General features: G+C 32.2%; 1 protein-coding gene and 1 pseudogene across 1 annotated transcript; one reads left to right on the top strand and one right to left on the bottom strand.

The window, feature by feature from the left end:
• Positions 1 to 11,149: 11,149 nt before the first annotated feature.
• Positions 11,150 to 13,082, top strand: LOC133307983 (WAT1-related protein At1g25270-like). Its single transcript, XM_061508567.1, has 7 exons — positions 11,150 to 11,343; positions 11,482 to 11,544; positions 11,648 to 11,764; positions 11,913 to 12,162; positions 12,255 to 12,413; positions 12,530 to 12,681; positions 12,794 to 13,082. The coding sequence occupies exons 1-7, from the start codon at positions 11,150 to 11,152 to the stop codon at positions 13,080 to 13,082; spliced, it is 1,224 nt and encodes a 407-aa protein (XP_061364551.1).
• Positions 13,083 to 14,341: 1,259 nt separating this feature from the next.
• Positions 14,342 to 14,425, bottom strand: LOC133308024 (small nucleolar RNA U3; annotated as a pseudogene).
• Positions 14,426 to 15,358: the final 933 nt, after the last annotated feature.

Raw genomic sequence — 15,358 nt, 5'->3', positions numbered from 1 at the left:
GGAATTGAAAGGATGCCTCACAAACGACTTAACCTACGAGGGGTAATTTTTTGCTTCATCTTTAACTCATACTTTTTAATGTTATGTAGTTTGGAAAAATTAAATTTGAGAACAGTTGTAAGATAGGGGTGTAAATGAATCAGGCTGGTCTATAGTGGTTTATGGCCTAGCCTATATTAGGTTAGACTTAGCCTATTATAAATAATAAAATAGAATAGGCCTAGGCTTCTAAAAAAATTTATTTAGAAAACAAGCTATAGATTTTTTTTGTAAATGTTGGGCCTATAAACTTACAGATCGGCTTATATCATATTATTTATTTTAAATAAAATTATTTTTTTAATAATTTTGAATAATAAAATAATATTATTTTTGTTTGTTTTAATTGTTAAATGTTTAATAGATTTAAATAGGCTAACAGACCTAGGTTACAGCTTTTATTTTTTAAATATAGATCAAGTCAGACTTGTAATTTGAAATCTAATATTTCTTAGAAAGCCGATCTATTTAATCTAATCTAACTTATTTACATCCCAGATAAGAAAAGCCACTTTAGTAGGAACTATAATTGGAATTGGAGGAGCAATGGTGAATTGCTGATGACTTTTTATAAAAGGCGTGGAAATTAAATTTTGGTCTTCCCACAACATTTTACTTTGACATCAACTAACGGAACACCCTCATGGCACCTCAAACTTCACATCAACGCTAGGTGGTTGCAAGTCCCTTTTTTTTTTTTTTTTTTTTGGTAAACTGGTTGCAAGTCCGTTGGATTTTGGAATGCTGCTTCTCTTACGAGTAGATTGTGGTTTGGATTTTTTCGTTTACTGTACGAAACTGGGTCTGAAAAGTAAAGAATATTCTAACTGTTAGGCTAGTGGAAGTTGAAAGGGATTGGAGCCAGTGGAAGTTGGGTTGAAATGTTAGACTAGCTTCTATCTGTTTTCATGTAATTACCTGAAAATTGAAATATTAGGTGATGTGTTTTTGTCAAGTGTGATTTTTCTGTATTAAAATTGATAAGAATTGAGTCATAAGAGAGCAATTTAAATAAATATTTGCTATTTATATTGATTCTTTCTATATTAATAATATTCACCTTTTGATTGTGTTTTTACAGAAAAAATAGGAGTGAAAATTACAAATTATAAAAATTCTCTTCATGCAACTCCACACGGATGTATCACAGTATAAATGCCAGCAGAATGGCGCAGACTGGCGCCACACCAGCGCCAACTGGCGCCGGATTGTGAACTTTGCAGCGAAGACTTTTTGAGTGACGCCAAATTGGCGCCAACTAGCGCCACATCTATGCCAAATTATGGCGCCCAAAAGATAAGGAAAATGGCGCCATTGTGCGCCCAAAAAGTAGGAGGAATGGCGCCAAGAAAGAAGAAGGATGGCGCCAACTTGCGCCAGTTCACGTACAATTGGTTTCGATTTTTCACAATTTGACAGTAACTCCGCACAAACGTGCGCCACACCGGCGCCAACTGGCGCCGGTTTACGAGAAAGAAGTACCGTGTTTTCGGAAGGGTATTTTTGGAAGAATAAAAGAGGCTTATAAATATATCCTCTTAACAGAACCCTAGAGATATCTCATTCCATTCAGAAGGAGGCCGACGGCAGAGCTCAGGAGGATTCTTCCACAGTTCTTCTTCTTCATCTATTTAACTTTAATTTTATGCTTTCATTGAATATTGGATTTTTAGCCATGATTATGCTTGACTAGTTACTTTTATTGTAGTTAGGGTCACAAAACCCTATGTGAACCCTTGTTACGCGGATTGATTTATAATTGCTCGTTTATATAATTATCTTTATCTCTACTCTGTTCGTATTTTATATTTTCTTTATTAGAATTGATCACTCTAATAGTTGATAATAGTCTGAGGGTTAGAACCCTAGATAAGAATTTGGGGTTTTCATCCTGAAAAGGGGTAGGATAACAGTTCGTATGCATGCTAGGAATAGATGTGTATTGAATTGCGGATGCCTAAATTATTGAGTTCATCGCTTAATTTTCATGAGGGGTTGCTAAGGGATTATGATTCCAATTGAGATTAAAGGGTTAAATTGCCAAGGGATTGAGATTTATCTAATTATTTTAGATAATAATTTATCCGAGTAATTTTATAAATGAATATTGTAAATCAATCCAAAGTAATAAGTGGGGATCATAAGGTGGGTGCGCTCTAACTACAATGCTTTTCTCATTTTTATAAATCAAAAGTCATTTTCTTGTTCTTATTTTTATTCTTCATCACAGAAAAATTACAAAACCAAGTCTTTATTTTCAGTTCTCAATTTCACAAAATTCGACAATATTTGTCACAACCTTTGAACTCTTCCATTCTTAAAAGGAACAATTAATTGATATTCGACCTAATCCCTGTGGAGACGATACTTTACTTATTATAATATTACTTGAGCGATCGGTATACTTACCGGGAAGCATCATTAGGCTTCTGTGCTATTGGAGCCAGTGGAAATCACATGTACTGCTTTCATGTTGAAAGGTTTATGTACTTATCTTTTTTTGTGCATAACTGCTTTCATGTGATTTTGTTTTTTCAGGGAATTGTGGCCTCTGGAACAATGAATATCCAATAAGCTCTAACGATGTAAATTAAGTCATTTTGGTAGCATTATCTTTACGGAAACATATATGTACATTAGGTTTCTTTACTTTTCCTTCTGCATTTTTTTCTTGGGGAAAATGGTTTGTAACGTGATTGGATATAAAATTTTGTCCAGTCTCACATTTTTTAATTATGTATTATAGGGTACATATGTATTACAGATAATACACAATTATAATATTAAAGTTGTTTTCTTACCTATGTATTACGGATAGTATATAGTTATAATATTAGTATCGTTTTGTAATTTATTTTTTAATATTATAACTATGTACTACTTGTATTGTAGTACATAATTATAAAATAACTTTAATATTATAATTATTTATTACCCGCAGTACATAGTTAAAAAATATGTTAGTGAATAAAATCTTGTATCAAGTGACATGCCATCTACTTAACCCTTTTTTCTTGTTACTTTTCTATATCTGACAACATTAAAACTTATATTTACACCTATTTCATATACAAGATTATTGATAAATTATTTTATATGAATAATGTTGATAATTTGTTCTTAAAAAAGTACGTTGTTAATTGGTTATTCTAATAATTGTTAGGAATGGAACGAGGGAGCCCAAAACCCTTTGCAAAGGGTACATCCACCAATGTGCCAAATGACAAATCATAATAAGTGAGCCGACATCACATATCAACCCAAAACCTTAAGGTTGTAGGTTTATGGGTCTTTCACACTTATATGGTCATCACTTGGTCTATGTCTAGTCTATGTGGTACTTCTTTACAACTCATACTTGATTATTTCCAACATCCTCCCTCAAGTGTGAGGCCCAATATTATTCTTACCCTAAGGGCAACTTCTGCGGAAGTCAGATCGTTGGCTCTGATACCACTGTTAAGAAAAATTAAGATGCAGAAATATAACTCACAATGTTTGAAGAGGGAATACTCTGATAGGAATTGAACGAGGGAGCCCAAAACCCATTTGCAAAGGGTGCATCTACCAATGGGCCAAATGACAAACCATAATGAGTGGGCCGACACCACATATCAACTCAAAACCTTAAGGCTGTAGGTTTATGGGTCTTTCACACTTATATAGTCATCACTTGGTCTATGTCTAGTCTATGTGGTACTTCTTTACAACTCATACTTGATTATTTCTAACAATAATAAATATCATTAACCATTGATTAATTTATTAGTAATTAACGCGATGTATACCGAATAACAATGAGAAACGAGATCTGCTGAAACTAAGGGGCTTTATTTCTTTCCCCTTTGCTTTTACTTTATCCTTTCGTTTTTTTGGTTTTGATTGATTGATGTATGTGAGAATCACCATGCATGTCATTTGCTCTAGGCGTGAATGATTTCTTGTTGGATGTCACAGAAAAACCGAGTGATTACGACATTACATGACGAAGTTTTGCATGTGCATGATAATCGTTTTATTCCTTAGCTGTGTCTTGGAATAATTTATGAGAAGAAAAAAAATGTGTTTGATAACATGTTTTATTTTTATTCCGAGAATGAGAATTGTATTTGATAACACAACAAATAATATAATAAAAAATAATTTCTATTAAATATTAAAAAAAAAAATTCATATGGTATGGTTGTGGTGGTGGTGGTGGTGGCGGCGGTACGGTAGTGGTGGTGACAGTGGACGTGGTGTTGATAGTGGTGGTGGTTGTGATGGCAGTGACTGCGACAATGACGATGGTAATGGTGGCGGCGGCGGTGGTAGTGGTGAGGATGGTGGTGGTGTGGTGGAGGTGACGGAAGTAGCTGTGACAATGGTGGTTGGGATGATGGTTGGTGGCGACGACAATGGTAGCGGTGGCATGGTGGTGGTGGTTGTGATGACATCATGGTTGTGGTGGTGGCAATGGCTGCAACGGTGACGGCGACGGTGATGGTGGTGGCAATGGCGTGGTGATGGTAGTAGCAGGGGTGGTGTAATGGTGTCAATGGTTGTGGTGACGGTAGTGGCTGTGACGATGGTGGTGGTGGTTGGTGGCGGCGGCGATGACGGTAGTGGTTGCTGCAATGGTAGTGGTGGTTGGTGATCGTGGTGGTGATAGTGATGGTGGCAGTGGCGATGACAACAGTGGTTGCAATGATGATGATGGTGGTTGATGGCGGGAGTGTAATGATGACGGTGGCGGTGACAGTGATAGTGGTGGTGGCGGCGATAGTTGTTGTGGTGGTGACGATGGCATGGTGGTATTGATGGGTGGAGATGGTGGCGGTGGCATTGTGGTGGTGGGGGTGGTGACGATAGCACTAGTAGTACGATGGCGGCAGCGATGATGGTGGCGGTAGTCGTGTCGGGATGATAGTAGCGGTGGAGAGTGATTGAGAGAGATAAGTGTTTCTTACTCTGTGCCCGGGAACAAAAAAACAGAAATTTCCTGATTCTTTTTTCTGTTCCCCAATACAAAAATTAAACCGGTTCATCCCGGGAACAAAAAAGTAAACTAATTTTACCAAACAAATTTTCTATCCATTTTTATATCCAGGAACATAAATTAAAAAAAAATTGCGGTAAGAATGTCATGCACACCGTTTTCCTATTATCCTAAAAGTTATACGGTACCAAACTTACCTTGTAACAGCCCTTTAGTGTTTATAAATTACTTTAATTCAATTTTTTTTTTGGTGGATTACTTTAACTCATTTTAATTACCTTCTAACATATGATTTTATATATTTTTCATTTACGTTTATATTTAGTGGTGTGCAAAAAAACTGGTTCACTTGCCCTGCCCTTGATCCAACCTTGACCCGACCCATAAATACTCATATTTTTTTGAACTGGTTTAAATACTGACCCACTTTTATTTGGGTCAGTTTTAGACCTGACTCGTTTTAATATTGACCCACTGACCCAAAACTTGACCCATACCCATTATGTGAAAAAAAAAATCACAATTACATTAAAAGAAAAGTTTTAACTTAAAACAATTACGTCAAAATTTTTTATGGAAAAAATTTTCATAAAAACTTTCGCAAAAATTTTTGACGAAAAATATTTTCATCAAATTTTTTGACTAAAAACATATTGGTAAAAAAATTTGACGGAATATTTTTTTTATCAAATTTTTTTACGAAATCTAAATTTCGTCAAAATATTTCACAAAAAAATATATTCATAAAAACTTTCGACGAAACACATTTTCATCGAAATTCTTTGACGGAAAAAAATTTCATCAAAATTCTTTACAGATTTCAAATTTTGGCGAAAGTTTTCGACGGAAATATTTTCGTCATCAAAAAATTTTGACAGCAAAAAAATTCATCAAAATTCTTTAGCGAAACACATTTCCATCGAAAATTTTCAACTAAATACTTTCGTCAAGTTTTTTGTTAAAAAATTTCCATCAAAATTTTCAACGAAACACATTTCTATAAAAAAATTCCGTAAATTTTTTTGACAAAAAAAACATTTTGACGAAAAAAATATTCTGTCAAAATTCTTTAGAGAATATAAATTTCGTCGAAAGTTTCAAATGAAACATTTTCCACGAAATAATTTCCGTCAAAATTTTCGTCAGAACACATTCCCATCGAAATCTTGAACGAAAAACATTCCGTCAAATTTTTTGACAAAACTCTTTTTTCGTTTAAAACATTTGATGGAAGAAATCATTTTCGTCAAAACTGTTGACGGAAACTAAATTTCAATAGAAATTTTTTTTTTTGTAAAAATTTCGACGAAAAAATAATTTTGAGACGAAATTTTCGTCTTTTGTAACGTAAAAATTTTGACAAAATTTTGTGAGAAAACCAATTCAAAAACGGGTCAGGTCAGATTTGACCCAGTTCAGAAACCAAGTCAGACCCACTTCAGAAACCAAGTCAGGTTAGATCCATACTGGTTCTGAACTAGTTCAACAAAATCCAATCCAAGTCAGACCTGACTTGAATCAAATTAAAGCGGGTCCGGTCAAAATACCTGACCTATAAAAACCAAGTTGGGTCGAGTCGGACAAAAACCTGACCCGACCTGACCGCGCTATATATATTCTCAAGATAGATGATAATAAATTGTTAAAAAAAGATCCCACAAGGCTGTATTTCCATACCATCATACATAAATAATTGTTCACAAGGCTTAACTCAAATGACAAAACGTGATATGAAAATTGAGTAGAGATTTCAAATTTAGTTCTTTCTAATTGAAAAAAAAATATTCTTATCATAATTGTTGTTGAGAGATGTGTTTCTCTTTACCCATAATGTATACTCGCAGCGTAATATTCATTAACACATTAATAAATATAAAGTATTATATATGACTTATATTTTATTGTTTTTATAATCCCAAATAAAATATTTTTACACTATAGTCTAATTATTATTGATATATTATATTATTTTTTTATTGTAAATATATATTATATTACTTGTGTGTGAGTTAAAATCACTAAATCCTTAATTACCAACAAAAAAAAATCACTAAATCCTTTATCAATTATACCAAAATAAATTTTTAAATAAGTCTTTGAAATACTAACAAGCGTATTATTATATTAATTTTTTAAATGGTTTTTATTTTCTGATTATTTTATTAACATTTAAATTATCATAACATTATTTTTAAAAGATCAAAACGATAGAAAAATTTGGATTGTTATTTAATTTTTTGAAGGGTTAATTTAATAATTAAATTAAAAAAAATACGTTAACAAAATAATATTTAAAATATGAATTTAATTAAGGGTTTACCGTAAATATTATTTATTTTTTGTAATTACACCGTAATTATTACAATGCATGTTATATCTCTTATTTGGAACTTGTAATTTCGTTGAATTACCGATGGCCCCTCTCGAGCTAACAAACTTGGAAATGATTATTTGCAATAATTCTCCCTCAATGTCCATATACTCCATCTATATATAACAAAGAATTAAAAATTTGAAATTATAAAGATTTCAAGAATTTATTTATAGAAATAAAAGAATGGCTTTACTTTTCTCATGTAATAAGAAAAAAGTTATCTTATATTATGAGACAAATAAAATAGGATCTACCAATTTTATTTTATTTTAAAAAAAGATAGGGACGTTTTTTATGTGAATGTAACATGAGAGTGTAATTTTCCTATATATATATATATATATATATATATATATATATATATATAAAGTTTATTATTTTTCATAAAATATAAAACTATTTTTAAAAATAGAAACTATTTGGAGAGGAAAATAATGACGCCGCCGAGGTTAGAAACAAAAAGACCAATGTTCAAAACAGCATAGTCGAAGGCCGCCGGCAGGTTAAGCCTCCTTTAGTTGAAGGACATCCCCACTTTGATAGTGGATTGACCATTGTTAATTGAAAACATGACTCCAAGAAATATTATATATGTTAAGTGAAATCAAAAGGTAAGAACGTAAAATTAATTAGTAGTTGATGCATCACAGTTTCACAATGTTTGAATTATGGTAACAATGTAGGCCACGACATAATTTAAGATAAAAAATTAGGAGGTCATATAATTAAGACTTGGAGGATTACAAATAATATGTTCGTGGCTGCGGCGTTAGTGTAACGGGGAATGTATATATCCTTACGGAAAAAGAAATTTAATTGTGCGTTTAATTGCATGCAGAGCCAATGCTTATGTCAGGATAGCTCTCTGCTTTTGCCTTATGAGCTGATCGAAGATCATAATAAGCTTTTCCATGTTCATGAAAAAGCGACGAAATAATAGGGTGAGAGACATGAAGTATCAAATCAAATTAAAAATAAAAATAAAAAGTTAGAGGAAGTGGTTATTTCCATTTTGAACACTAACTAGTGGTCTAATCCCGCTTATAAAAAAAAACTATAAAAAGTAATTATGAAAATACACTTTTTCTACATGTTCATTTGTTAATTATATGTCACTTGATCATTGAGATTCCCTCAGACGAAGTCACTTAGTCATAGAACTTTACAATTTAAGTGATTTAATTAATAATTCTGGGTGCTGAAAGGCTAGAATCTCTTATACCCCTAATTTCTTTCCTCGTGCGTGCTTCCATCTAGATACCAGCTGTTCCATCGCACTACTAACTATAAAACAAAACATTTCTATGTGCTCGCATCACGCTTGATAATAGGCTCTCATAATTTTATTTTATTTTTTGCACCCCAAAAAATTGTAAAAGTTTATTGTTCATTTTATTGATAATAGGTAATTTACAGAGAAAATAAGTTTGAGCTTTGAGAGATGGCATAAATATTCATAGCTACGAAAAAATACTCGTATGTAAGCAGGACAAGGGATAAAAGGAAAATCGCAAGTCTTTTTAAATAAAGATAAGAATAGAACTTTTGTGGCGCCCAATGACTTTATTTCAACTTTTAATCCTCCTATTGGTTTAGACTAGTTGCCATTTTTCGTTTGTCGTTTTATTGTCAACTTTCTTTATCTGAACTCCGAAGATCAACTATTAAAACATGAGGCTAAATATTTGTAATTAGTTTAAAATTCAACTTGGAAAATATAAAATTTAACCTTCCAATTTATATTTTTAAGATAACTAACTACTAACATTTCAAGAGCTACTTGATAAGTTCTTAAATAAATAAAATCTAATTTTTACAAAAATAAAATAAAAACATAATTAATAAATTAAAACTGTTATATATAAATAAAATCAAAATTGAGATGTAACTTATAAACTGATATCAGAGTATCCGAAATAAAATATAGCAGGCTAATTGAAGTAATAAGATTAGTTGAAAAATGAATTCAGCATAAGAATATTTCTTCTAAAAATTTATAGGTTACAAGATAGTTGATAATTTATGTGTTGACTTAAATTGCTTCGGACGTGTATATATAGTTATTTATTTTTTTAGTTGATTTTGTTATTGATAATTTTAAAGATATCGCTTTTTTTTATATCCTATTTTTAAGAATTTGCAAAGGAAAATAGCAAAACAACAAAAGCTTGTTTTCACAATTTCCTTTGTAAATTTTTAAAAACACAAAACAAAGTAAAAATAAGGAGGTATTTTGATTATTATTAATGAAAACATATATACTGAAAATGGAAAAATAAAATAAAATAAACGGACCCTTAATATATGATATATAATTTCTTAAGCTTAATTTTTAGTTGTAATATGAGAAACAATAATGCTATATAAAAATTTTAAAAAAACGTTTGATATCAAATCCATGAAATCGAAGTTAGATGCATCAATTTTTAGTTAAAAAAGTCATATTTGAGATTGTTTAACGTTTTCCCTAAAAATAATGGGTAAACATTTTTTTCTCTCTCCATTATTTTGTAGACCCCACTTATAGTTTTTAGTACGAGAAAAATTTTCTCCTTTAAAAGGAGGAAATATTTTCCCAAAAATAATTTCATAAAGTAAGATATAAAAATATCTTTTCAACCAGTTTAAAATATAATCATCGAAATTAAAATATTTATAGCCTGTAGGACGTGGTTTCATATAGATAGTTTTCTGAACAAACAGAGGAAAGGAAGCTTTTAGTATTTGTTTCAATTTGGAGTCAAAATAAAAGGAGAATGGCTAAAGTAGGGAAAACAGGGTCGTAACAGAAACGTTGCAAACGCAGAGTGCGAATGCCAAACGTAGTAGACACAAAGTATTCAACTATAGTCAATCTAATACGGCTGTATTCTACCAATGTTCTTGTGGAGGCAATATTTTTATTTATTTCTTTATTTTGTCATATTGATTTGTTATCTGATGGAAAATGTATTTTTTTTAACATATTCATAAATCCAACAGTGAATATTAGTCACGAATTTGTTTGTGTTTTTTAAAAGAAATTTGTTTTTTGATAAAAAATATATCTAAACTTTTTTAATATAAGTAGAAAATTTTCTAAAAAACTAAAATATAGAAAATTATTTTTTATTTATTAAAAGAAGTAATTTTTTTTATAGAAAAAGAAGATATGAAAATAAGCTATATCATAAAAAGTTAAAAACAAGCTATTTTTAGAAAAAAAAAAAAAACTAAGCAGATAAGAACGAGATCATGTGTTCAATTCTCTCCAGTATCATTTTTTGGAGGAGCTTAAAGTTTTAATTTCGAAACCCGCCCAAAACAGACTAATCGCGAAGTGATGAATCTATTATAATATCTTTAAAAAATAAAAATAAACGAAAGCTTATTCAAATTTACCCGAAAATAGTGCTCAATATATAGGTGGTGTCCAATCTCCCCCCGTTGTCCTAACTCCTAACACTAGGCCTATAGGCACAAATGCAATGTTACGACAAAAGAAATACAAAGTTTGACTTGTTGGCGCACATGATTTGAGTGTCTAACTTGAAATGCTACGAGAGCACAATCTTGAGGGTCTAACCTTAATTTATCGCAGATTGACTAACTTGGAATAAAAGCGTGCTTCTTTGAATTTGGAAATCTCAGTGCTCTACACTGCACATTTGTATATATAAACAAACCATGCATCGCTGGGATAATGCAACTTCAATCACAAACCCTTTTGCAGCAGCAAGTTGTGAAAGACATATATATATAAATAGATTACACAAAAAATGAGAGATATAAGGAAAGTAATGCATGGGTTGAAGCCAGCCCTGTTGATGTTGGTGGTGCAGATTGTATTTGCTTCGGCGAATGTGCTCTATAAGGTTGCCATAAACGATGGAATGAGCGTTAGAGTAGTTACTGCTTACCGTCTTATTTTTGCAGCAGCATGCACTGTTCCACTTGCTCTTATTCTTGAAAGGTCCATGCATGCATCCATCCATATCCCCACAACTTCAATTTGTTCCTTACTACACTTTTCACTATAAAATTACCAGAATACAAGATTATTTACTAGCTTGGCTAAAATGGTTTTTCCTTAATTTATTATGTTATGCAGGAAGAACAGACCAAAACTGACTTGGAGGGTGGTTTTTATGTCATTTTTTTGTGGCCTATTTGGGTAAGTAAAGTTTATTTTAGGCATGTATATAAATTGCTAATATATTGTATATAGTAAGTAAAGCTTTTAACAATTTTTTCACATGATCATGTAAATATGACAGGGGAAGTTTATTCCAAAACCTTTACTTCGAGTCCTTGGCATTGATATCAGCAACATTTGCTTCGGCGGTTTATAATCTCATTCCTGCCGTCACTTTTATCTTGGCTGTCGTCTGCGGGTAAGTACTCACACACCAATCACCACAACCACTGTAACTTTCAAGTTTTCATTTCAACAAAGCTTTTTAATATTCAGGCCACATATAAGATATATGATTACTGATAACTCACATTGTTTTTGTATAACTTGGTTTTAAATTTCCTTAGTTTCGAAAGATTAAATTTGCAAACGATAGCAGGCAAGACTAAGGTGTTAGGAACGATAACAGGAGTTGGCGGGGCAATGATGCTGACCTTTCTCAAAGGTGTAGAAATTAACATTTGGACCTTCCACATTAACCTTTTGCATAAAAATGGCCACAAGGGAACACTAAATGGTGACTCTGGTAGTAAATTGCTTGGTATTTTTTGTGGTCTTGGAAGCTGCTTCTGTTTTGCATTATGGCTCATCATTCAGGTTAGCTCAAGTACTTAGTCATTTTATTTGCATAAATGAACTTGCTTTGGATTTATGGTTCTCTTGTCATTAATCACCATATGACACTGCAGGCTAAGATGAGCAAAGAATACCCAAGATATCTCTCGAGTACAGCTTTGATGTCCTTAATGGGGGCAATACAAGCTACTGTTTTTGCCCTTTGTGTTGAGAAGGATTGGAGCCAATGGAGGTTGGGTTGGAACATTAGGCTTCTCACAGCAGCATATTCGGTATGTTAATTATATAATTAGCAATTAAAATATTGACTTTGTGAAGTAAGATATTGAAATTATGATTGATAAAATGACATGTTCTAAGGTAAGGTGAATTGGTATTGTTGTTGCAGGGTATTGTGGCCTCTGGAATAATGGTTGTTGTCATTGCATGGTGTGTCAGGATGAGAGGCCCATTGTATGCCTCTGTTTTCAACCCTCTAATGCTTGTGCTTGTTGCCATTGCTGGTTCCTTAATGTTGAATGAAAACCTATACTTAGGAAGGTATTTATACACCAAATACCTGTGCACCTAAATATATTGTAATTGACTTTTAGTTTATGATCAGGGTTAACTTACATATTCATGGTTTGATTTTTGAAACATGTTTAATTAGTGTAATTGGAGCAGTGCTAATTGTGATTGGATTGTACATGGTGCTGTGGGGTAAGAGTAAAGAAATGAAAAAGGTGACTCACTTAGAAATCACTTCAGAAATTGAGGTTGTTATCACATCCACGACAGTAGATCATGACAAAGGTAACTGCAGCAGCAACAACCATTCCTGTAGTGAGGGCAATATTGTTGGCAAAGATAAAGATAATTCATCAAAAACTGAATATGAAGAACAAGACACCGAGAATAACGGAAAAGAAGAAGTGGCTAACAAGGAGGTAGAACCATAAAGGGTACATGTTAGAAACAATGCCATCTTTTCCACTTGCACATTAACGGGGAAAGATTTTGCCTGTGTCCCCTCCGAGACAGGACACTCTTAATAATTGTAAATTAAAAATAAACATGACCCTTCACATGATATCAAAATGGGAAGTGATCAATTATTTAATTCCTCCTCTTCAAGTTTATGAAGTACAAATTTCGATTGTACGCAAAATTAAAGTTTAACAAGTGATTATATTTTGTTCTGATTAATTAAGATATAAGTATATATATAATTTGGTCTGCAATTAATCAATAGCTTGATTAGAGGCTGAAGAGCAACTCACTTAAAAAAAATTGGAATAGAAAGTATTTTGTCAAGAAAAAAAATATAATTGACAAAGCATATTGTTTTTTCTTTTCTAGGAAATAAAAGAAAAGTCAATACAAAAAGCGCCCCCACAGGCACAAAGTGCACAATTTACATTTAAATTTATACAATAATTATTACAATATTTTTAACTGAATTATTAAAAAAATTTACTAAATCAAGAAACAAGTATAAAAATAATGAAATTCAATAAATATGATTTCCTCAAATTAACATCTATTATCATGATCTAGTTATGGTACTTTCCAAAAAAATTTAATAACAACTTTCGAATTTGATGTTTATTTACTTATTTTCAGCGTGTTTTGTCCTCACTCGCACACTTCCCGGAAAAACTTCCCAGGAGGTCATCCATCCCAGAATTGCTCCAAGTCAAGCACGCTTAACTACGGAGTTCTTCCGTTCCGAGCTACCGAAAAGTAGATGCATCTTGATAGTATAGGTAGTACCAATCAATTCTTATAAGTTATTCCCAACTGTACCGTCTCATACCAGCACAGTCTCTGAAATCTCTCTCTTTCGGGTGTTGATTTGATTCATTCATGTACCCCGTCCCTAGAAGCCTGCCAGGAGCCGCTCCTTGTGCCCTTTCGTACCATACCTTTTGGCACCGACGATCACTCCCCGCCCTCGTCAGCGCCCGGAATGTTACACTAAATATTGAATATTCATTACGTTTCAAAGTTTTTATCATTTTGTATCAAAAAAAAAAAGTTTTTATCATTTAATTTAATTGAATAAAAATTAAAAATTAAAAATTAATAAATATTTATATTTATATTTTTATTACCTTTAATTAAACAAATAAACTTTTTACTATTTTCAGAGTTCCACGGATGCTATGAATTCCACAACATTGAGAGTTAGTCTTTGCTTAATTAACCGAACCTGCGCAGCTTTCTTAGGTTCCTGTCTCCTTAGAACTCAAGGATACAGAGGTACGAGCCTATAGAACAGATCCTGTTCAAGTAAGGTCGTAACCTGCGCAGCTTTCTGTTTCGGTGTAATAGAGAATAAAGAAAAGCATAAACTACATGGGATCAATGAACTTGTATAATTCTTTAAATAGAAGTGGAATTGTACGTGAAACGATCTTATAAGAATATTTTAAATTGATAACATTTGAATTTTATAAAAAAGATATAATAGTGGATTCATAGAGGTCAAATTGGTTACGTTGATAGGAATTACTCACCATAAAATTAATGGAATTTATATAGTTGGGAATGGCAATTAGGACAAGAGAACTAGGCTAGCAGTGGTTACTTGCCAAGTCTTCGAATTTGGTTTCCTAATCAAATTTTAGGGCTATTATCTCAATAAGAGGAAGTGAAAACGAAATTGAACTTCGAAATTGTTTTTTTTTTTTTTTCTTCAATTAGACGAAAAAACATTTGCAGCTATGCTTCACTCGGAAACAAAAAACCAAAACTTTTTTCAGGGAATGTTAATTGTGGTAGGTTTGTATTCCCATCCCGTTTCAGCATTATTTTCTGAAGCATAATAAAGTATATATCCGAAGTGCGAATTCTCTGTTTCCCAATGTTAGTGGGAATTTAGATACCAGTTGATAAGTGTTTAAGACATTATGTTTTTATGGATAAAAAGAGTTCAAATAATTATTAAAATAGTTAAAAATATAGTGTTAAAACAATAAAACAGTAAAACAGAATGAATTGCCAACAAATAAACAAATTCTAAATATTTGTTGTTGTTTCAGGTTGTTAAGATTGGAATACTGGAATAACAAAGTAACAAAATGAGGCAACGAATACGCGGACCAACGGGGAAATCAGAGATTAAATAATAAATAAAATAAAATTGGTAACGCTCGCTCCACTGCTCGCTAAAGCGAGCAAGTGGGCGAGCAGCTCGCTCCACTGCTCGCTAAAGCGAGCAAGTGGGCGAGCA

Source organism: Gastrolobium bilobum, unplaced genomic scaffold (assembly GCF_033153095.1).
Source record: "Gastrolobium bilobum isolate Gb01-03AN ecotype WA unplaced genomic scaffold, APGP_CSIRO_Gbil_v1 utg30775, whole genome shotgun sequence".
Taxonomy (NCBI): domain Eukaryota; kingdom Viridiplantae; phylum Streptophyta; class Magnoliopsida; order Fabales; family Fabaceae; genus Gastrolobium; species Gastrolobium bilobum.
The sequence above is the reverse complement of the archived record's forward strand: the minus strand, read 5'-3'. Positions and strand labels throughout refer to the sequence as shown.

Coding starts and splice junctions, on each gene's coding strand:
- LOC133307983 (XM_061508567.1), top strand. CDS start 11,150: ATGAGAGATATAAGGAAAGTAATGCATGGGTTGAAGCCAGCCCTGTTG. Junction 11,545..11,647: donor TTTTTTTGTGGCCTATTTGG/GTAAGTAAAGTT, acceptor TAAATATGACAG/GGGAAGTTTATTCCAAAACC. Junction 11,765..11,912: donor ATCTTGGCTGTCGTCTGCGG/GTAAGTACTCAC, acceptor AAATTTCCTTAG/TTTCGAAAGATTAAATTTGC.